General features: G+C 36.1%; 2 protein-coding genes across 2 annotated transcripts; both read left to right on the top strand.

Annotated features, from left to right (window-relative positions):
• Positions 1 to 2,384: 2,384 nt before the first annotated feature.
• LOC145162558 (kirola-like) lies at positions 2,385 to 3,184 on the top strand. Its single transcript, XM_079081671.1, has 2 exons — positions 2,385 to 2,614; positions 2,772 to 3,184. The coding sequence occupies exons 1-2, from the start codon at positions 2,428 to 2,430 to the stop codon at positions 3,041 to 3,043; spliced, it is 459 nt and encodes a 152-aa protein (XP_078937797.1). The 5' UTR covers positions 2,385 to 2,427; the 3' UTR covers positions 3,044 to 3,184.
• A 10,447-nt stretch (positions 3,185 to 13,631) lies between these two features.
• Positions 13,632 to 14,501, top strand: LOC145163951 (uncharacterized). Its single transcript, XM_079082685.1, has one exon. It carries the CDS (start codon positions 13,632 to 13,634, stop codon positions 14,499 to 14,501), a length of 870 nt encoding a protein of 289 aa, XP_078938811.1.
• The last annotated feature ends 2,519 nt before the right edge of the window (positions 14,502 to 17,020 follow it).

Raw genomic sequence — 17,020 nt, forward strand, 5'->3', positions numbered from 1 at the left:
GCCTTTCTTGACACGTATTTGCGCGTCGTCTGAACGTTTTACGACACACATTGCACATCGTAAAAGGCTGTTTTTCTAGTAGTGGCAATACTCGGTGACAGATGAGTCACAGACGAGTCCCCGATAATGATGTTACGACAGTTCATTATACAATTGGATAGCCTTTCACATCCTTATTGCATGTCATGGAGAGGGTTTCCAAGCATTGTCAAAGTTGTCGGGCGCTCTCATATTAATTGTACTTTACAAATTATGTATTAATCATACTTTCTACATTTTTCCTTAAGAAGGGATTCAAGTTTGGAGTGTTTTAATTGTGTTTTATTTTTATCCATAATTGTGACAGAAATGAGCATGTTACCATTATCTATTAGTTGTACCTTCTACGTTTTTTAACTTTGAACCATATTCTAACAATTTGTATTTATTGTGTCCTGTAAGAAAAATAGTTTTATAGAAGCATTTTCAAATCATTATATATCAATTTTGGTACAACAAATTGCGAGGAAAAGCAACATATTTAACTATTTTTTATCAATACTGATATTGTATCTTCTTTTTTACCCATAATCGCAAGCAGGCAAAGTACTTAAATTTTTTTCTTACTGCTCATTTGTGTTACATAAATGTTTTTTTTATTTTATTTTATTTGATTATTTTTTCTAATTTCCTTGTTGGAATAATCTTTAGGCAATTCTTCCTTGTTTGTATAAGTAGGGCGTGGTGGATTCTGTCTACACAACTTCATTGATTTTTGGTTCAGGTTAATCGTTGGGGTTGTGATAAATGGAAATAGCACCTATCAAATTGTAGCATCCAAACATTTGTATATATTAGTTTTTTTTTTTTTGAAACGGCAAACGAATTAAGCGTAAATATAATCGTAATATTTACGTGAACACACCGGGTTCGAGCATTTTTACAGGGCAAACCCATAAGGATTTTCAAGGAAAAATTCCCGATATATATGTGGCACCACAAGAGATAGTTTAAGGGATTGAACTCCCAACCTCACACTCCATATTGACATAAAACCTGGTGTATCAACCCAGTTAGGATGGATAGGACTTGAATTTGTATATATTAGGTATCAGTGTATCACCATATGATTATAGCTTTTCTATAACCGCAACCCAAAAACACAGTTTTTCATTATTCTTATCCATTTTGTAGATTCCGTGCGTATAAATAGAGGCTATACTCCAGCTTTTAAGAATAACGCATTTCATAACAAGTCACACATTACGATTCTGGTTTTTCATTATCCTTATCAAAGTGTTTTATGATTATTTTATCCTATTCGAAAACATTTGTTGAACCAGACATAGGATGGCCGGAAATATAGTTTTCAAAGGAAACTGAATACATGATTTATCACTATCCAAGCAATATTGTTTTTATCTGTAACACACCCTATTCTCGAATTTCCACAAACACAACATACACGCAATTTGACATTAAAATGTTCCTGCACTGTTTAATAAAAAAATAATCTTTGTCCAGATTGTCAACCGCAATCATATATTTTTTGGTAATCAAGTAGATTTCAAATAGATAGATAATATTTTAATAATCAAAGTTGAAGCCAACTCTTATTTCTTTATTATTAATCTCATCTCATCCATACACCATATAAGTACTTCAATAATAATGATTCTAGAGTTTGGGTCAACTGTAAGGTTGGAATTGATATAAAATGCATGATATGGATTGCGATTTGTAAATACAAAAAGAAAATAGGTGTCATTAATACGATGGAAGAGTAGATAATAATGCACCAATTCCCTGTTGTTCGAATAAAAATTAGAATTCCCAATGTTAATAAACAAAATACAGATACCGATTTCTCTTGTTTGTATTTTTTAATAAAGAACACATGACCCAAATTGGCAAATTCTTTTTTAACGGTTTAGGACATCCACAATTTATTGAACTTTAGAGAGTTTAATGAACTACCACATCAATTTACTACAATCCATACAACATTATCAATTTTTTTCTACGATATATTGAACTCTACAAAGTTCAATATAATATTAAAAAAAACTAATTTATAGTGTATATTTATGAATTAGAAAACTTTCCTTTTTTCCATTCAAAAGTTCAATGGTCATTGAACTCCAAATCAATTAAATGCCAAGGTGATATCTCGTAATAGTAAAGTTTCATTTATTGAATGACAACTAGGCTTGCCATTTCATTTAACTTTCTAATTAAACTCACTATTCTGAATGATTTTAGATTCAATTAGACATGAATCACATGGTTATACAGTATTTTCAAATTTTATAATGATATAATTAATATCTGCTACAGGCAGTGAGATATAAAGTGATTAAATTATTAGGTGATGAGGAAGAGGAAGGGGAGGACATCTAGCTATAAATGATCATGACACGAACATGCATGTTCAATTTGTAGAGAGAGATGGCACTAAGTGGAAAAAAAGTTGCTCAGTTTGACATTAAATCAGACTGTGATGTCTTTCACGAGTTATGGAAGACAAACCCACACCATATTCCCACCTTGAGCCCGACTACCTACCAAAACTGTCAAACTCTTGAAGGTGAAGCTGGAACCGTGGGCTGTGTTCTCTTGTGGCATTATTTTCATGGTAAACCATTCATATATATGATATATGCCCTCATCATCTTTCCTTATGATAGACTTTTAACTTCTACTTTGACGCAACACATAAGATCAGTATATATATGCACTTATTTTATTTGTTCACACTTGAAATCAATGTTTTGGATGACATGTTGTTGCAGATGGGAAAGATAGCGTTGTAAAAACACTAATCGAGGAAATTGATGAGGCAAAAAAGTCGATCACCTTCAAGGCACTGGACGGTAGTGATATCTTGGAATTCTATAAGACCTTTGTTGTGCATGTTCATGTAGACACACATGGTTCAGACAACCTTGTCACATGGACTATTGAGTATGAGAAGCTGAATCCTAATGTTCCTGATCCGGATACCCTTTTGGAATTCTTCAAGAAGGTTACCAAAGACATAGAGGCTCACCATCTCAAAAATTAAATAAATCAAGATCTCATACTTGATTTTGGATGTATCAGATGTTGTGCTACATTGTTATGTTATGTACTTATGTTGTGTTGTGTTATGTTATGTTTATTGGTTGTGTGTTATATGTAATAAAAGCATTTTTTTTAATTGCAATATTTTGTTATACTAAACTTCAATTATATATGCAGCAAAATCATGTACATGTAGAAACTGGATTAAAAGTTTTTAATTCTACAAAGTAAAATAATTTTTTAAAGATTTATGTACCTGTGATGATGTTAAAGGAAAATTGCAACGATTCTAAATGTAAATTAATCTTATATTAACAGTTTTGAAAGTTAAAAGAAAACAACAATTCTAAATGTAAATTAATCTTATATAATACTTTATAGACAATTGCAACGACCGTAATTTTTATGGAAATAACAGAAGTATGTAAAGTAGTTAGAAATTTATAACTAAAAAATATATTTATTTAATTTGTTAATTTGTTATTTTATTTTGTTATGCCAACTTGTATTTTTGTTGAAGTTTAGTTGCTTGTTAAAATATATGGGTTTTTTTTTTTGAAAATTTGATTTTGTCCCCTGTACTTCTAAGATTTGTGTCCCATCCCTGTTGTGATGAATTACTTTTAACCGTTGAAAACTAAGATACAATCACTAACTAGAAAAGCAAGGAAAGAAACCAAAAGGATTGCAAGTATAAGAAGCAATCTGATCTAAGATTAGAACACAGGTTAACTCAACTTAATTAATTACGTTTGTTTCAGCTGTTAATTCAAAGGAAAGATAAGGCATCACCTCGTCATCGATCACCTAAAGAGATGCTACCGATTTAGTGACTTGGTTTGACATATGGTTTTTTGGTTGCTAAATCCACAATGTATTAAACTCCATAGAGTTCAATGGATTGCCACGTTATCATAAACTCTACCAACTTTTTTCCCAATGCATTGAATTCTACCAAATTTAGTGAAACATATTTTAAACATTATGTAGGAATTAGAGAACTTTTATTTTTTTCCATGAAGCTCCAAATTCATTGAATATCAAAGTAGCAAAGTGGCATTAAGCTCCAAATTCATTTAATATCAAAGTAGCAAGGTGGCATCTTACAGTGGTATCGTTTCATCTGTTAAAAGACAACTAGGACCAATCTTCCAACATTTGAGAATTAACACCCAAATATCTCTAGCCACCAAACAAGAAAAGAGATTTAGACATGATATTTCTAGTAAAAATGATGTTTATTGAACAACAAAAATCATGTACACAATTAATACATGGATCATAATTGGTTTCCCTCCAAAGTATTAACCCTTTTAAGTATATAAATATGCCAAAAATGTATACAACTTAAAGTTTGTTGTAGTAAATGGGACATAAATCATAAGAAATATGACAAAAAAAAAAATCCTTTACTCTGTTTGAAATGAAATCTTTGCCCAGATTGTTAATGATAGTCCGATAGTCGTATTATGAAAGTTAATGAAAAACTCTCTGTTACAGATACACGAGAGTTACAATGATATATATATATATATATATATATATATATATATATATATATATATATATATATATATATATATATATATATATATATATATAGGTAAATAACTTACATGAACACCCCTCTAACTAATGGACAAATACCATGTTGGTACAAGAACTATATTTGTCTAATATCCCCCTTCAAGCGAATCGGTGGCGGTCCAAGGCGAAGCATGTGACGAAACTGTTCAAACTGTTGTCGTGGAAGGCTCTTAGTAAAAATGTCCGCTACCTGAAGCTTGGTAGGAACAAACATGGTAACGAGTTTCCCAGATATAACGAGCTCACGAACAAAATGGTAGTCAAGATCGATATGTTTGGCACGCTTATGAGACACCGGGTTTTGTGTGAGAAATAGGGCACTCTGATTATCACACAAGATGGTCGGACGGCCAGTGGGAAGAAAGTGAAGCTCACACAACATGTGAGTAATCCATATGAGTTCAGCAGTAGTGTTAGCCACGGCTCGATATTCAGATTCACAGCTGGAGCGAGAGACCGTAGGCTGCTTTTTGGCGCTCCAGGATACAAGATTACCCCCCAGGAAGATCGAGTACCCATAGGTGGACCGACGCGTATCTAAACAACGAGCCCAATCCGCATCAGAATAACCAACAAGGTTCGTAGATGTAGGTCTCGAAAAAGTAAGACCATAGGAGAGGGTGCCCTTAACATATCGGATAAGCCGCTTGACCGCCTGATAGTGATCAATAGTAGGAGCTAACGACATAAGAAATATCAGGACGGGTGATGGTCAAATATTGCAAAGCCCCAACAAGAGAACGATAATGGGTCGGATCTTGATAAGGTGTACGTGATGCAACAAACGAGACACTCGGGGATAGAGGGGTCGCCACGGGCTTCGACTCAAGTAGGCCAGCACGGGAAACAATAACATGAGCATACCTGGACTGACTAAGAAACAACCCGGACGAAAGACGCTTGGCTTCCAAACCGAGAAAGTAGTTAAGGTGACCGAGGTCCTTGATCTTGAATTCGGTGTGAAGCTTGGAGATAAAAGAGCGAATAACAGCCGAGTCGGAGCCTTTAGGATAAGGTCATCCACATATACGAGTAAGTATAAGAGACAAGCACCACGTTGAAACACAAACAAAGAGGGATCCACACGACTGCAAATGAACCCATTTGCCACAAGAAAGGAGCTCAAGCGATGAAACCAGGCCCTAGGAGCTTGTTTGAGGCCATAAATGGCCTTGTTAAGCTTGAAAACATGATTAGGGAAACGAGGATCCTCGAACCCGGGTGGTTGCCGCATATACACCGTATCGGACAAGTGGCCATGAAGAAAGACATTGTTGACATCAAGTTGGTGGAGTTGCCAATTATGAATAATAGCAATAGTCAAGACAACCCTGACTGTTGCCGCCTTCACCACCGGGCTAAAAGTATGAGAATAGTCGAGACCGTGAATTTGACTAAAACCTTGAGCAACAAGGCGTGCTTTATGTCGATCAATAAAGCCATCGGCTAAGTACTTGGTCCGAAAAATCCAACGGCACCCCACTACATTCGTGTTAGCAGGACGGGGAACCAAAGACCAAGTGTGATTTTGTGAAAGTGCATCCATTTCGGAGCGCATGGCGTCAACCCATTTGGAATCCCTGAGAGCCTCAATATGCGTTGTCGGGTCAGAAGAGGCAAACAGAGCAGCATAAAGCCCACCATTAGATGTATGAGAAAGGTCCGCCCAATGCCTTGGTTTAAAAATCCCAGATTTTGCTTGAGTGGTCATGGGGTGCCCGATAGGAGCAACAGGAGTCGGTGCCGATGGAGCAGAGGGCGAGGAGGCAGCAACGTCGACATCGGGTATCGACGGATCCGAATCCGAACCCGATGCAGGTTCAATGTCGGAGCCGTGATCAGAGTTTGAGGCAGCAGAAGAGGAGTCTGATGCAGGCACTATACAAGCAGGATCGGGTTGGGGGGGCTCGACTGGTGATGAAGGCATGGGAGGATCATCGCATAAAGTACAGGGAGCTGGAGGCGAGGCCGTTGGAGCAGGGTTTGAGACAGCAGCGGGCACGGACACACCCGAAAAATCATCCAAAAAGGAGTGAAGTGGTAAATTAATGATTGCGGTGTGCATGGCAGTGGTGTCAAAAGGAAAACACAACTCATCAAACCGAGCATGGCGTGTGATGTAAATGCGCGAGGATCTAGGATCGAGACATAAGTAACCTTTGTATTGGGAGTGATATCCAAGAAAAACGCAGGGAATGCTCCGTGGAGACAATTTATGAGCCGAATAATCCCGCAAATAAGGGTAGACCTGGCACCCGAACGGGCGAAAATAATCATAAGATGGCACCCGACCAAACAACATCTCAAAAGGAGAACGATAGCCAAGAACTTTCGAAGGCAAGCGATTATTAATATACACCGCGGTGCTAAAGGCATGAACCCAATAAGAGGCGGGTATGTGACCATGAAACATCATGGCAAGGCCCGTTTCTATTATATGGCGATGCTTGCGTTCGGCTCGTCCGTTTTGTTGCGGGGTGTACGGACATGAAATCTGATGAAAAATGTCACGCGAGTTTAATAAGCCCTTCACACGATAGTTTAAAAATTCCTTACCCCCGTCACTTTGAAAAACTTTAAGCTTGGTGGAAAATTGATTTTCCACAAAAGTGAGAAATGAGACGAAAACATCATAAAATTTTGATTTGGCCTTGAGTGGATACAACCATGTAAAGCGCGAATAATCGTCCACAAAAGAGACATAGTAGCGATATGAATTAACCGACGAAACGGGTGACGGCCCCCATAAATCACAATGCACCAAATCCAATATATGTAAAGCACGTTTATTATTATTAGAAAATGGCAAGCGACGAGACTTAGCAAGTTCACAAGGAGAGCAAATATTTGGTTTTGGCAACACACTAGAAACAAATAAAAGTCCAAGTTTATTTAACATAGAAATAGTGTCAAAAGACACATGTCCGAATCTGGAGTGCCAAAGTTCAAAAGAGGCACGCGGCTTGGATCCGGCAAAAAACGCATAAGCTTTGGGAGAAGTGGCTAGAACATAGAGCCCACGATCACATTTTCCTTGTGCTAGGACCTGCTTCGTTGTTCGATCCTGAATAAAAAACGATGAAACAGAGAAAATAACATCCACAGGATTGTCATGTGTTTGTTTACTAATGGATAATAAATTTTTGGTGAGGCGGGGAACCACTAAAACATCCCGCAAGTGAATACCATTAGCAATTTTGGAAGAACCAATAGAAGAGATTCTGAGTGTATTACCATTTCTAAATTGGACCGAAGAGTCACCACCATACGGCTCGACATTAGACACCGATCCGGTGGAAGACACCATGTGATCGGAGGCGCCGGAATCAACAAACCAATCTGGGCCGGAAGGAGTAACTTGGCACTTGGCTAAAAAAGCTTTGGCGAGATCAACATCACGCACGGGTGAAGGGGACGCAAAAGAGTGAAGTTGAGGGCACTGGTTCGCGTAGTGGCCATTTTGGCGACAAAGTTGACAATGAGGCGGCCGGCGTCCATGACCGCGACCACCACGAAACGGGCGACCACCCCGACCCCAACCACCATTCGAACCCGAGTAGGGAGTGGCGCCGGCAGAAAAAGCAACCGAGGGAGTGGTGTCGTCGTGAATAGATTTGAGAAAATTTTCATGACCCTCGGCCCAAGCCAACAAGTCGCGAAACCCAAAAACAGTCCCGGAAGCACGGATGATGGTGGAAAAATTCTTAAACGAGGCACCGAGACCGCAAAGAAACCAATGGGTTTTGTCAGTTTCCTCCACCCCTTGACCAATGGCGGCAAGTTGATCACAAACGGACTTGAGTTTTCGGCCAAATTCTGAAACGGTGGAGGAACCCTTCGTAAGATGACGTAGTTGATCACGGAGATTTTGGGCACGCTTTAAGGAGGAGTTGCCATAGGCGGCTTCAAGGGCTACCCAAATGTCACGAGCTGTTGAGAGGCCCACAATCTCAGAAAAAGCTTCTTCTGTGAGAGAAGCTTGAAGAAGAATAACAACCCTTTGATCGGTGGAGACCCACTCTGCCAAGGCTGGATTCAAGGTCGGCTTGTTATCAACCAAAATGGAGGGCGGTGGGGACGGAACGGAGCTGTCAACATGACCAAGAAGTTGCTGATATTGTAAAAGAGGGATCATTTGATTCTTCCACAGAAGGTAATTTGATGAAGAAAAGCGAATGGTGATGAGATGCAAGATGGTGTTCATAGAGAGAGAGGAAGCATCGGAGTTAGACATGATGAGGAAGCTAAAGGGTGAGGAAAGTTGATGGTGGGAGAGGAAGAAGAAGGGAGGGACGGTTTTAGAGGGAGGGAAAAAGAAGGTTGGGAGTTACAAGGCTTGATACCATATGAAAGTTAATGAAAAACTCTCTGTTACAGATACACGAGAGTTACAATGATATATATAGGTAAATAACTTACATGAACACCCCTCTAACTAATAAATAACTTACATGAAAACCCCTCCAACTAATGGACAAATACAGAATGGTACAAGAACTATATTTTTCTAATACGTATCTTGTTAATTAGTAGATTTAGATTTCTAATAGACATATAGTATATTTAATATCAAAGTTGATCCAAACTACAGATTCTTTGTTATTGATCCCATTTCATTCATACAATACATAATACTTCTTAATTAACTAAGATGTATATAAAAATGTTTAATACGATTTTATGAACACAACCATAGGGCTTGTACTAGAAACAGAGGGATCAGCGACGGACATTTCCTTCGCTAATCCGCCACTAAAGGCCTTCATCGATGGAATATGCCCGACGAAAAAACCTTCCACGCTAAATGTCAGCGACGGAATAGCCACAGATTTAGCGAGGGATTAGCTACGTATTCACTTATCGCAAATTGTTAAAAGGGCCGGTAGCTTCCGTCGTTGACGATATTCATTTAGCTGAAAATTCCATTGCTAATCGTGATGATATTTGTATCATTAGTTTTCATGTATTAATTTAATAACCAAAATTCATAGAAATTTTAATACTAAAATTAAAACTATATTGCAAGCATTAAACTAAATATTAATATTCGACAAGCAACATAAATATTCATATTCGATTTCAGAATATCAAAACCAAATAAAAAAAAACCAAGTGGCAAAGACCAAATCGATTTCAAAATATCGAAACCTAATCCTAAAAATTAAGTGTCAAAGTCTAACTAGGTCGGCGGGTTACTTCATTGGGTGAGTTATAGAACTAATGTCGTTATACATCTTGGCAATTTCTTGTTTTTCGGCCAAAACTTGTTCACATTCCGCCTTAATCTCTTCCTTTATCTCCTTACGCATACGATCAACAACAACCTACAAAGCAACAATAATTAAGTTTACACCTAATTAAACATCAAGCCATATCATGGAGTTAAGAGCAACATGCTTTCAACTTGAAAAAAGGTATCTAAATAATTAACAATAACAACATACTTTTAACTTGAAAAAATTATAAACTATTAAAAGCAACAATCAACATATAATGATATAATTAAGATTCTAGATTGCATATATACCTTTAAAGATACCATGCAGTCATTGGTGGATGCATCAAGATAACCAAAGCTATCATCAACAACCGTGTCACTACACAAACAAAACAAACCATATTATATAATAATAAATAATCAATTTTAAACTAAATTATTAATTATTAATTAACTAATACCTACCATATTTCAGAACCAAAACCGTGTTGATGAAATCCTTCCTCAAAAATAACAAGCCTGTTGGTTTTCTTGACTGGATCATTGATTGTGTGTCTATATCTATTTAATTGCTTCTGTACTAAAGAAAGAAGTTGCTGTAAGATAAAATTATTTTAGATTGTCGTAAAAGAAATTGACAAATTAAGAACACAAATGGAATATGTCATGGCAACTTAATATTTCACAATAATTTAAGCAGTAATGCAAAATCAAGTATGAATTAGTCACCCTTGGTGTAGGGTGTATTGAACTCTAACATTGTTGTATGATGTTATTTGTATTTTTTTGACTAACTTCGGGCCTTAGCATATTGCAGGCATCAGTAAATATGATCTTAATTAAATTGATAGTGTCATGTCCCTGTTAAATTTATTAAGTGAAAAAAAGAAACATATTTATGTGTTAACAGTAAATCCATTCTTCTCACCTGCTACAAGAAGGGTAGAACTAGTATATTTATCAAGCAATTGATAGTACCCTTACTTGTTTCCATAAGTAATGATCATCCAACATGCATTGCCATTCAAGGCTTTTGAAAAATCTCATTCCTCTGACATAACATATTTACAACAGAAGGTTACATCTTCTTTGTATAATCAGATGTGGCCTCAAAGAATTGGTAGTACCTGTGAGTTTTGAAACCAAGCCCACACAGCAAAACTTCTTGGTATAATTATTGTTGTATCAGGTAATTTGTTTGGATAAAAAAGGTTTCACCAAGGAACTAAGAATTCAGGATACTACTCAACCAATAATGAAGACAAATGAATCTTATAATTATGTTTAAGAACAATAATAAATAGTTATGCACTTTTGGTTGAATATATTTAGGAAAAGAATTGAGTACTTATCTCCTGAGATTATTGATACTCGCTCAAACACATATCCTTCAAGAAGATTATGATGTAAAACTTTAGTAAATATAAAACATAAATTAAATTGAAATAAAAGGTTAACTGACAGATGTAATTTGAAAGTCGGAAATTAGGTCTCGATTGGAATGAAACTTGGAAGTATCAATTTCTACGTATGTTTGAACAAATATAGAAGAGTAACAAAACCAAAAACCAGAAATCGGATGAAAAACTCACATAAAATTCATTGAACTTATCGAGATCTTCATTGAGAATCATGACAAACCAGTGTTGGATTTCATCTAAGTGATGAAGAAGAGGTGGTAGGTTTTGGTCGGAGTTAACTCCGGTAGGGCTTCGATTGGGTATTTGTTGATGGTGGTCGCCGACGTCATCGGCGATAATAGGGGCCGAGATTGATGGAATCGACGCTGAAAGGGTCGGGGGTGCTAGGAAGCCGATGTTGGGGGTGGGTTTCCGAATAAAATTAGGTTAAAAGTATATCAATTTGGGAAGGAAGCGGGGGAATGAAAAAATGGGAGGGAATTGAAAATCAGGAAAAATAATTGAGAATGAACTGAAACTCAGTGACGGATTTCAACGACCACTACTAAAGTATAAGCCTTTAATGACACGCGAACCATTACACGCAGTGATTTACGATACACAAAAGCGTGTGTCCTAAAAGTAATGTCATCTCTTCTAAAATTTGAAGAATTTAGGACATGCATTTTTGCGTTCCCTTAAAATTAGTGTCAGAACAAAAAAAAAAAAAAAAAAAAAAAAAAAAAAAAAAAAAAAAAAAACACGGAGGGCACTCAGCATAAAAGGCGTGTCGTCTAAGCATGTTGTTTTATAAAGTTTTCATCAAACGCGCGTTCTCCATCTTTAGTAGCTAAGGGGGGAAATCAAATCCCAAAAAATTAAAACCACCGCCTTATTCTCATCTTCTACCAGCCGAAAACCCCTTCTCTTTTCCATGACCTAATTAATGAAGCTCTGCAAATTCCATGGCCGCTTTGATATCTATAGATACGCTTTGAATCAGATCTAACCATACCTTTGCCAAAATTCTTCAGATATGTTCCGTTTTCATCTTTTATGTATGCATATGGCCCACCAGGTCTGTCATCGTCTTCATCTGGGAGTTGTTCAGTTGTTCAGCGGGGCCACACTGCTTCCCATAATAAGTCGTTGGATCGGGCTTTGCTTAAGCGGTAATCACCGGTTAGGAATTGGATAATTTCGGTTGATGAGAGAGAGGAGCAGGCTTCGCCGACTGGGATTTTCGGGTGGATGTGGATGGCTTGGTTTTGCTTGGTAGGCTATATGTTGTTGCCCATTAAATCTTGCTTTCCTTTTCCTATTGCCATGGTATCAACAAAGGCTTTCATCCCGATTAAACTTCTTAATGGGAACACGTATTGTTCTAGTGATAGTCTTCCATCTCCAGATGACCTATAAATCTGCAACGAAAAACATTACAACATCAAAACATGATGTGAAAATCATTAGTAGATATTTCAAAGATATTGCTAATCCATTATCTCTTCGTAAACTTCTGCAAAAACTGCATCTTGTCCCTTATCTCTCGATTATCTATGTGTTCAACTTGATCTTCTCCAAAATTCAATCAGGTAAACAGCGAATCACTTCACCTTCTTAAATCTTGGTTTTTTTTTTCATTAATGATCCCGTGTATTTGTTATTATATTTGGATGATTTTGTTAGGTTAATCTTGACAGATTATTAAAGTTTTAATTTAGTATTTGTTTTACTTAGTTAATTAAATAAATAGTAGTGGGTCTTGAGTTGAATGAGTCATGTGGACCAAGTCTTTTGAGGCTTTAGAACTGTTAGGTTTGGTGAGGAAAAGTGGAAAACGTGGGTATGATAGTTGTTTGGGTCCAGTAGGTTTTGTAGGCTATATAAAAAGCCTTTTCTTTATTTTTCTGAATAGAAGATGTGCAGCTGTTTTCCTGCATCACGATTTTTCTTCTCCTCTTTACTTCTCTTCCTGAAAATCACATATTGAGTGTTGTGTTTGTTGCTACAAAGAAGTGTGTATACAGGGCCTGATTCCAACATTTGGTATCAGAGCCTAGGCTCAATTAGAAGAAGGCGGAGGTGATTTCATGGAGAATTGAAGATCACCATGCTGCAGAAGTAAAGACCAACAGAAAGAAGAGAAAGAAAGAAGAAAGACGGAAAGACAGAAAACAGAAAGAAAGAAAGAAAGAAAGCAGGAAAGAAAGAAGAAAGAAAGAAAGCAAGAAAGCAGGAAAGAAAGAAGAAAGAAAGAGAAAGAAAGAAAGCAGGAAAGAAAGAAGAAAGAAAGAGAAAGAAAGAAAGTCAGAAAGAAGAGGCTTTTACCTGAGAAAGAGAGACCCGGTATAAAGTCTCTGAGGAAAGAAAGTTTAAGAGAAAGAATGGCAGGAGGATCCAACCAAGGGGGGTCAAAAGAGGTTGTGGCTCAAGGTACTGCTGTACCATTTCAATGTCCTAAATTGACTGAAACTAATTATACTACTTGGTCTATTATGATTGAAACTGTTTTGAGGGCATATGGACATTGGAATGCAATAACCAAGGATGTAGTTGATGAGAAGAAGAATTATACCACTAAAGGCATAATTTTTCAAACCCTCCCAGAGAATGTTCTTTTACAGGTTGCTAAACACAAGAATGCAAAAGATGTTTGGGAATCAATCAAGGTTAGGTATATTGGAGCCGAACGGGTGCAAAAGGCAAGGCTGCAAACCTTAAGAAATGAATTGGAGATGCTTAAGATGAAGGACAATGAGTCAATCAATGACTTTTCGGGCAAAATAAGTTGTATTGTTGCCAAGTTCAAAAGTCTTGGTTCAACTCTTGAAGAGGAGGTTATTGTAAGGAAGTTTCTCAATTCAGTTCCAAAGAAGTACTTGCCAATTGTAGCTCCAATTGAACAATATTCTGATCTTGAAACTATTACATTTGAAGAAGCGGTTGGAAGGGTCAAAGCCTATGAAGAAAGGCTTCAAAGTCATGAAGAAAAGGAAGAAGAGCAAGGTCAACTCATGATGGCAAGTGAACCAAGGCATGATGATAGTAGTGGACATGGAAGAAGGCGTGGAAGGAACTATGAAAGAGGTGGAAGAGGTCGAGGAAGAGGAAGAGGTCGAGGTGACAAAAATAGCTTCCGGTGCTTTAACTGTGGAGACTTTGGACATTTTAGCTATGAGTGCACAAAGTGGAATGATAAAGACAATGATAAAGAAGCAAACTTGATTGAAGATGAAGAACCGACACTACTTTGATGAAGAAACGAGTCAAGATTAAGGGGGTGAATGTTAGGTTAATCTTGACAGATTATTAAAGTTTTAATTTAGTATTTGTTTTACTTAGTTAATTAAATAAATAGTAGTGGGTCTTGAGTTGAATGAGTCATGTGGACCAAGTCTTTTGAGGCTTTAGAACTGTTAGGTTTGGTGAGGAAAAGTGGAAAACGTGGATATGATAGTTGTTTGGGTCCAGTAGGTTTTGTAGGCTATATAAAAAGCCTTTTCTTTATTTTTCTGAATAGAAGATGTGCAGCCGTTTTCCTGCATCACGATTTTTCTTCTCCTCTTTACTTCTCTTCCTGAAAATCACATATTGAGTGTTGTGTTTGTTGCTACAAAGAAGTGTGTATACAGGGCCTGATTCCAACAGATTTTAGGTTGCGGTTATTTGGGGCACACTTACTTCGCTTAGTAATTCCATTTACTATTTATTGTAGTCTGTGTTTTCTCGTAGTTATTCCTGTTGTCAAATTTTGGGTTATGGATATCTAAGCAATAACATTTTTTTTAGATTCACAAAGTTAGATTGTTTGTTTGTCTTGTTGAGTCCCTTTGTAGATGTCTTTTTCCTTCTTTTAGACCTTTCTTCTGTAAATTATGTGATCCTATTCATAAATGGTATACTTTTGAACTTGGAAGTTCATTATAACACTGATAAGATTTGTCAGCATATCTCAATAATGCTCTTTTTTATGTAAATGCATAACTAAAATGTTATAATTACCTTATTTGAAATTAAAACAAAACAATTGGTTATCAACTTTAAGGTTAATATTTCTGGAAATCATGCTTCACATATAAACTTGTTTTTACTAGAAAACGATATACTGGTAGTTATTGTTGGTTTTGTTTATTTTTTGTTATTTAAGATATAGTTTTGGTGTTTTTTTACTTTTATTAATTGTATAATAACATATATATGATTCCATATATCAGGCATGTTTTTTTTACTGTTAGTAACTATACAATAACACATATATGATTCAATATCCTTTAATAGTTTTGATGTTGGGTTCATTGTGCAGGGCCCTAAGTTCATAATAACCAACTCTTGCTTCTGCATTGTGCTCTCTTGTTGCATCAATTCAGAGGTGTTCTGGCTTGTGGTGACTTCATGAGGTAAATGACCAAAATACCCTTTACAATCACATGGCAAGCCTTTCCAATTTTTTTTTTACAAAAAGTGTTTGTAATAAATGTAGGTCGTAAACCTTGTTGGCACCTGTTCCTGTACTTGGAAAATTCTCAGTCTTTTTTAGTGTTGCCTAAAGATCTGTTAGTAATGGTATGATTCAATATAATCAAATGCAAATAAAAGCAATATGTCTGATGGTTTAGCTTTTTTTTTTTTACTAATTTTTTTTCTCCTACAGGTTATGCAGAAGCATCAAAAGTACATTGTAATGACAGACAATGAGGGAAACCTCTTACCATATTTCATTTTGTTGCAAAAAGAAATAAGGTTGTACTTAGATTTGTTTGCTCTCTATTTTTTTCTTTTTAATTTTTTATTTATATTAACCGGTGATTTGAGTAATTTTCTTCAATGCAGAGCTCGATATGAAGGCGCTAAATTCTTTTACGATTTGAGTAACTTTTTATTTATATTAACCGTGATTTGAGTAATTTTTCTCCATTAGATATACATACAATAAACTTGTTGGGTGATCCAAGGTGTACATTAGTGGTGCATGTTGGCATGTTATCTTGCACAAATTCAAAAAACCATCTTTATATTTTTGGTCTTTCCACTTATACCCTTTTTTGATAGTTTTCTTGGTAAATACCTGGATTAAGTGGCTTATACAACGCGAGAGTCAATATTTATTGGTAATGTTTATCCCCTTCTTGAATATCAACAGGTTCAAGTTCAAAAACATCAAATTTATTGAAGATTTCTTGATTTTGGGCAATTGAAATAAATATGATACATTATTTTTTGTATTGTAGGAATGGGCTATGAACATATAGGTAAAGGGTTTTCCAAGGTACACCAACATCTAGGTTCATTCTAATTCTTGTTTTACTTTCATGGTGGCCCTTATGGTTTTATTTTGTTGCAATTTTGGTTCATTGTTGTTAAATGTTCTACTAAGTTTTTTTTTTTAAAATGACCTTTTTCCCTTAGAAGCCCATTGCTACTGATTACTGTGGGATGTCATTTAAAAATTCATGTAAATATTGAAACAATGACCAATAACAGATTGTTATTGGAATATATTCTATATTTCTAAAGTACATTGCCTTTTTTGGAGTATGTTATGTAACATCAAACATGTAAGTCAATGAGACTTAATGTCTGTTTTTGTGAAGTTATGTTAATGTCTTTGACTTAATGTCTTCAGCCCTTACATCTCGTATACATCAAGATATATGCAAGATATAACTTAGTTTTATTTTCAGATATGCTTGGCTAACATCTTCGATATGTATTATGAAGATTTATTCACACTCCCTGATAAAAAAAATTGACATACAATGCAGCTTCCATGACT

The sequence above is a fragment of the Lactuca virosa genome, chromosome 3 (genome assembly GCF_052849685.1).
Source record: "Lactuca virosa cultivar CGN04683 chromosome 3, Lactuca_virosa_CGN04683_v6, whole genome shotgun sequence".
In the NCBI taxonomy this organism is placed as follows: Eukaryota; Viridiplantae; Streptophyta; class Magnoliopsida; order Asterales; family Asteraceae; genus Lactuca; species Lactuca virosa.

Bases quoted from the DNA above. Each gene is read 5' to 3' on its own strand.
- LOC145162558 (XM_079081671.1), top strand. From the start codon at position 2,428: ATGGCACTAAGTGGAAAAAAAGTTGCTCAGTTTGACATTAAATCAGAC. The intron at 2,615-2,771 runs GTAAACCATTCA...ATGTTGTTGCAG, and splicing joins CTTGTGGCATTATTTTCATG to ATGGGAAAGATAGCGTTGTA.
- LOC145163951 (XM_079082685.1), top strand. From the start codon at position 13,632: ATGGCAGGAGGATCCAACCAAGGGGGGTCAAAAGAGGTTGTGGCTCAA.